General features: G+C 35.8%; 1 protein-coding gene across 4 annotated transcripts in view; it reads right to left on the bottom strand.

Moving 5' to 3' along the window:
- Positions 1-267: 267 nt before the first annotated feature.
- Positions 268-7,283, bottom strand: part of CLINT1 (clathrin interactor 1) — a 75,769-nt gene continuing 68,753 nt past the window's right edge. For 2 of the 4 annotated variants that reach the window (XM_037798843.1, XM_037798845.1), the window contains 3 exons: positions 4,233-4,525; positions 2,397-2,601; positions 268-1,406 (listed from right to left, as the gene is read on the bottom strand). In XM_037798843.1, coding sequence (XP_037654771.1) covers positions 1,060-1,406; positions 2,397-2,601; positions 4,233-4,525 — 845 coding nt within the window. In that variant the 3' untranslated portion in view covers positions 268-1,059. The remainder of the gene's footprint in view (positions 1,407-2,396; positions 2,602-4,232; positions 4,526-7,283) is intronic. The other 2 variants (XM_037798844.1, XM_037798846.1) reach the window with 2 other exon arrangements.

The following is a 7,283-nucleotide window of genomic DNA, read 5'->3' as shown; positions in this document are numbered from 1 at the left end:
TGCTAATGCCATATTATATACACTCAAAACCAAAACAAAACAAATACTGCGAAAAATTTAAAACCCAACATTGTTGACTTTTAATATTTATATTTAACTTAAGGTTTTAGTGGATTTCTATGTTTTCAATTTTTTGAAAATACACCAAAATAAAAAATAAATATTTTTCTTTTTTGACTGGCATTGACTATTAAAACGATGGCTACAGGGATAATCACCAAAGGAAGCTTTGCCAAGTTAATCACTGCAAATTATAAATAATGGCTGCTAAAAAACAAACAAAAAATACTGGAGGTTTCATTTTTTTTTTATTTTTATTCATTTTTTTAAAGGAAACCATACAGCAGTCCTGAAAAAAATATTTTTCCTACTTCTGCACAAGATAATTATAGCAGAAGATGTGGGAAAAGCCCCCTAGCTATCACCAATTGTTTAAAGAGGTTTTGTTACAATAAAAATTTGGATAATACAACAGCAGTGTTGCTGGAACATTAGCAAAAGTATATACATTCCAGTTACCTTTGATTTAGCCATAATCACATATGTATGCCTTTTTGGACAAAAATATATATATATATTTTTTTATAAAAAACTGATCATCCAACTTTAATGATTTCATATATGGATTCAAGAGTGGTAGTAAAAGGAATAGACCTGATTGTGACAAGGCAATTCAGGGACAGAAAAATCAAGTTCCTCAGAAAACAAAAAGTACAAAATTAGAGATTCAAACACATTTATTCAGCCCTATACCAGTCTTCCCACAAATGATGTTAAAGCGGGCTCTTCAATTTATAAAGGCTTTCAATGGTCTCACTACACCATCTGTGGTCTATTCTCACTGGGAAAAATGATTTGGACTGCCTTATCTAAAGTGCCCTTGCCTGTCCATCTGGAATACTACGCTTTTCACTTTCATAAAACAGCCTTTTTGGTTCTTATGTAGGTTTATTTTAATTAATTGATAAAAGAAAGGGGAGTTGATTAGCTTCTTCCATCCCAGCATCACCTATCTGCACAGCTAAAAATCCTTCATTCAATCTGTTTCATTACAATCTCTTATTTGCTAAAGTTGGCGAAATTTGCAAAGGCATCTTGCTTGGGTTGCACAGTTCCAGAAGACATGGCTACGTTGGGCATGCCCATTCCCATCGTGCTGGTCAGGCCCATCCCAGCAGTTGACATCCCGATGTTCATGTTCACGCCCATCATGCCCTGATTCATCATCGGAGCATTTCCAAGAGGGGCCATTCCCATGGTGCCAGTCATCACACTGGGCATGCTCAGAGGCACGGCTCCCGTCATCAAAGGGTTGGTTTGGGGCCGGACAGGAAGCATGTTCGATGGAGAACTGAGGTTCACAGCTCCAAAATTTTGCGTCATCACATTCATAGGCTGTTGCAGACCTACCAGAAGAGAAAAGAACTTAACCACACTGAATGCTTAGACTCACAGAGCAGAACTATAGCATAATCTTTCTGACCACCAATAACTTCTGGCCCCAATAAAATTCCTTTATAGGAATTTTATAGGATAAGTCAATTAACTTGCACTGATTACTCGAGAAATACGGAGTGACTGCTAATCCAAGTTTCCCAGACAGATACAGAAACAGTAAGAGGAGTGGGGTAGGAAAAAACATGAGACACTTTTAAGTCATTCCTACAAAATCTATTGTTGACTCCTACCTAACAAGTTGTTAAGAACTATTGTGTATCAAAAGCCTTAAAAAAGTTTATACCTATGACTCAGTAACTCTATTTTAAGAACATTATAATAACAAAAAATTTAAGGGCAACGATTTACACAAAATCATGGAATTATTTATAATAATAAAAAACTGGAAACAATTTAAATAACAATGGCAGAATTGTACTTTAATATGATAGAATACTATACAGATCTGAAAGTCAGCTTTTTCCTAAAAATATCCAATACAGGAAAAATGCTCATAATTTAATGCTGAATGAGAATAGCAAGAAACAAAACTATATGGACAGAATGATCCCAAGTATTACAATTGTGCTTAGAAAAGACAGAAATATGTATTAATAGTGATTATTTCTGGATTGTGGAATTCAGATTTCTTTCTTCATCATATTTACCTATATTTAAAAGAATTTTTGGAACGAATATATTTTATTTTAGTAGCAAAGACAGCTCCCCAAACTCACAATACAATAAACATTACCATGCCAAGAGTAGAATACAGAATAATTTAATGTGCCAGAAGAAACTGTCAAGTGAGTATTATGTGAAAAGATCTTAAGTGAACGCACACTCAACTTCACTACTGTTTATGTTATGTAATTTTATTTCATGGCTTGTAGTAGTCCTGTCATCAGGGCAAAAAATTACAAGTACACAAAGAAATGGGATGTCTTGCAGTAACTTACTCTGTTGTTGAATCATTGTATTAAGCGATGGCTGCTGGGGTTTGGAAGGCTGCATACCAGGGAGTAAGTTGTCTAGGCTGATGTTTACACTGGGGTCAGACCAAGTGGAGGGCAGGGTTTTGCTGACTGATTTCTGGACCATATCTGTATTCTGATTATAGAGAGGATTAGGCTTCTGCAGCACTGTGCTAACATTTTGCAAAGGCTGGAAAATACAAAAATGTTCTAAAAATTAAGCATCTATTCACGTTATCAGTCGATGAAGATTACAGATGGCAAATTAATCACAATAATTCCAATTATATACTAGACTGTGCAATGAACTCCTAAAACCAAAAAGAAATGCAAATGGTCTACACTAATGTCTTTAACAATCTGAATCACTAGTTTCTCAAAGAGGTTCCTCTGAATTCGAAATCATGTTTGGGTGGGAAAAAAACCAACACACCTACATTACCAATTATTCTGCCATCACCCATAGTCTAGAAGTCACCATTTCTGGCAAATGTTATCCTTTGTCCCAAATTATTTAGTGGTATAAAGAATGCCCAAGGTTAGTACCAACTCCAGCTTCAAGGAAATACATAAGTGGAAACTGATTCTTACAAAACAGAATTCAGGTTATAACATGTTATAAAAGGGGGAAAAACATTAGACAGTAAATTATTATTATATATACCTTGACTGGCATTTCCCTGCTCTGTGTATACTACTACTGCCTACAGTGAGCAACATTTGTAGAAACTGATATGTGGACCAACTGAGGACAAAGAAGAAATTCAGGAGAAAGAAGCAGAGGTGCCTGGTGGTTACTGGGAACAACCATGAAAGGGACAGAAAAAGGAGTAAGAAAAACAGGAGTAGGAAGAATAATTTAAAATATACCACTGAAAGAATTGCAACACCGTTACAATTAAGACAGCAAATAAAGCAGACTGTGGCTTTATGGTTCAGTCACATAAAAGATACTCAAAGAATAAACTGGCTTGTTCAGAGCTGCACAGTCCAATTTATTGGTGGGGGTATATGTTTCATGTCCTTTTTCTTAACGGACATTCTAACATCCGTTATACAGAACAGTTCCTTTCTGCTTCTTTCTTCTCTTCTTTTATCCTAACACCCAAAAGAGGAGAATCTACACATTAAAGTTAGTAATTAGCAATATAAACAAATATTCTCAATCGTTTGAGTCAAAAAGTAGTAAGTTCCTGGTAAAACTCAAACACCTATATTTAACCCCTGCCTTACCTGAATTCTAAGTTAATATTAGGTAATTAACTATAAAAAAGTGAATTAAAAACCTCCCATTTTAGTTGTTTTCCTTAGGAAAATGACAGAGTTGAAAGAATACATAGCCATACAATGTTTATATAATGTAGAGCAGGCCCAGAATAGGGAAAAACATTCACCATTTGAGAGAAGGATTTTCTACATTACCAGTAAGAATGCTATAAAGACATGACCAGAGATTTTACTGAGTGAATGTTTGCCATGGGTGAAGCAGTACCTCTATTCCTTAAGAGAACTTTTTTTTCTTTTTTATTATTATTAAATACCAGTTTTGTCACAATTCAATAAATTTTCAACATGTGCCTCCTCTGTGCAAGGCACCATGTTTGGCTTTGCAGGAACTACAAGGAAGACAGGAAGACCTTGCTCCACAGAAACCCAAATGACTATACTAGGGAAGAGTGAGGTTAATGCAATGTGAAAAAATAACATACATAGAAATTGCTTGTTTTTTTTCTCTGCATTATGCTAATCTACCATTAGATTATTTAGAATATCTCAAAGATCAAGAACCATAATTTCCAAGGAAGTAAGTGGACAACTTACCTGTGATCTTGACATGGGCAAACCAAGTCCTACAGCATTAGTGCTCATCATAGAGAAATTCATACTCTGGGAAGATGTCATGGTTGCTTGGGATGTGCCCATAAGATCAAATAGGTCTGAAGAATTTGAGGCAGCTGGAGGTGGTCCTAAAGCTGGTTGTGAGCCACTGAAGAGTTCTATAGCTGGCTGTGAGGCACTACCAAAGAGCTCGCCACTAGAAGCCACAGGGCCTGATGGGGCTTGGTTGAAGGCACTCCAGTCACCAAAGTCTCCATTTCCACTTGTTGCCACTGCTAAGAAAGAAAAAACTAAAAGGGTAGCAGACTTTCCAAAATACACAGAACCTATGAACTGAAACAAATTAGAGCTGATCTGTTTCCATCCAGATTAACATCTGTAGGTACCATCTCCATCTGGACATCATTCTTTCTCATGAATATTACATAAGTGTTAACAAGATGACAAGAAAAAAATAAAACTCCCATATAAAAACTAAAATCCATCTCTTGGCCAGTCTGCAGGTGACACGCAGAAATTACAATCAAAACTTCCCTTCAACCAACTTTGCATATCAAATATGATTCCAGCTAAACAACTATGGTCTAGCCTGGGACTCTGAGAAGCAAGAAGGAAACTCTAAATTGGTTATACTTCTTGCTGGGAGCCCTGGAATTCTCAAATCAAGAGAATGCTCTGAGCTCACTTTTAGTTCATTTTTGGAACAGTTAAATAAAAATCAAACTACAGTCTATACTCTCCTAAGTAAAATTTAAGTAAAAATCCAAAATTTATGAGATTAAATTTATTAAAAAAAAAAAAGTCACACAGACTAGCATAGAGGAAAATAGCCAATAATATTAAGAGTAGAGCTAGTAAATTTCTGTATGAACTTTTTACTCATTTGGCCATGCTTTTATTGACAAAAGAAGTGCTATATTCACAACATCACCTTAGTACAATGTTTGCTTCAATTGGGATTGTTCAAGCTATTTATTTAAGTAAAAGGGGGCAGGATATTGTTTTAAGAGAGGAACTCATGCTAATAAAATAAAAACTGCATACACAAACAAAACCCCATCACTACACTTGAAAGTGTAATTTTAACAAGTTTAAGGTTGAATGCATTCAATAATATAAAACTGATAACAGTTTTATTAAGAGTACAGTGGTCAAGAGCATGGATTTTATACCTTACTAGCTGTGTGACCCTGGGTAAGTTACTTAACCTCTCTATGCCTCATTATTTTTTAATTGTGCCATTTAAGATTTGCTATTGTTACTTTGGGTTAACTGTGAAAGTACAGGTGAGAGTCAAGGCACTGTACTTTCTTTCCTTTAGGTATGCTACATAAAAGTTTAAATCATGCCCTTGGGGAGACTGCTGCTGCAAAGGAGAAGCTAGGCCTCCCCATAATTGTGCCTAAGAGCCTCCTCCCAAATGTTTCTCTCTTGCTCAGATGTGGCCCTCTCTCTCTAGCTAAGCCAACTTGGCAGGTGACATCACTGCCCTCCCCTCTATGTGGGATCAGACACCTGGGGGAGTGAATCTCCCTGGCAACATGGAATATGACTCCCGGGGATGAATCTGGACCTGACATCGTGGGATGGAGAACATCTTCTTGACCAAAAAGGGGATGTGAAAGGAAATGAAATAAGCTACAGAGGCAGAGAGATTCCAAAAGGAGCCAAGAGGTCACTCTGGTGGGCACTCTTACGCACAATTTAGACAACCCTTTTTAGGTTCTAGTGAATTGGAGTAGCTAGCAGTAAAAACCTGAAACTATCAAACTACAACCCAGAACCCATGAATCTCGAAGACGATTGTATAAAAATGTAGCTCATGAGGGGTGATAATGTGATTGGAAAAGCCATATGGACCACACTCCCCTTTGTCTAGTTTATGGATGGATGCGTAGAAAAATGGGGGAAGGAAACAAACAAACAAACAAACAAACAAAGGCACCCAGTGCTCTTTTTTACTTTAATTGCTCTTTTTCACTTTAATTATTATTCTTGTTATTTTTGTGTGTGTGGTAATGAAGGTGTCAGGGATTGATTTTGGTGATGAACGCACAACTATGTAATCGTACTGTGAACAATCGAATGTATGCTTTGTTTTGTATGACTGCATGGTATGTGAATATTTATCTCAATAAAATAAATAAAAAAAAAGTTTAAGTCAAGCTTCTGTAAATCCTGCATTAAAGCATATTAACAATTTACAACACAATGAATATAAAAGCCAGAGATTCTTTTTCATTCCAGGCCATACGTGAATCTAAGCAAATAAACCTTTCCTTAAGAAAAGTATAAACAGATGAATATGAGTTAATGGAACCGAGAATACAAAGGTGAAGAAAGAGCTACACATAAACTGTCATTAGAAAGCAAATAATATGCATTTCCAAGTTAATTAACACCATCTCTTTGCACCATGTTCACTTGTAGCCTGGAAATACATTTGTCTAGCCTAAAAGGCAACCAACCACTGCAATACCGTATCCCATTATGCTAAATATCAAAAGAGAACAATAATGTGAGTCTTTAAAATTATATGCTTCTATTACCATACTAAAATGCAAGCACCCTCAAAAGAGAAAATAATTCATTTACAAACATCAAGCTCTCCCAATAATTTAATACAAGAACTAGGCTAATATGTATTACCTCAGGGTTTCACTAAAACATGTCTTGGACTGTCTTTACAGAAGAGACTGCTTTAAGAGTTTTTGAATTAGTTCTATACATTAAACAATTTAAACTCAGTTTAAGTAAGCCTCCTGGGTAAAGGTAAGCTTTATGATTATTTTCTATTTGTTTGATCTATATAAAATAGAACACGAATGGAAACTGGGGCAAGATGTGTTGCCCCATCTGAAGACTTTATCTGAGATGATTAATCATGGGAGGAAGAGATTTCTAGTGGGTACATATTGTTCAGAAATGATTAATCAGTCTTGCAACAGTTTCAACCCTTTGTATAATGGCGATCAGGTTATATTAATCACAATGCATACAGATAAAGAGATGGATTACTTAAGCAATATTAAC

Source organism: Choloepus didactylus, chromosome 11, assembly GCF_015220235.1.
Source record: "Choloepus didactylus isolate mChoDid1 chromosome 11, mChoDid1.pri, whole genome shotgun sequence".
In the NCBI taxonomy this organism is placed as follows: Eukaryota; Metazoa; Chordata; class Mammalia; order Pilosa; family Megalonychidae; genus Choloepus; species Choloepus didactylus.
This window is presented reverse-complemented; position numbering and strand designations above follow the sequence as displayed.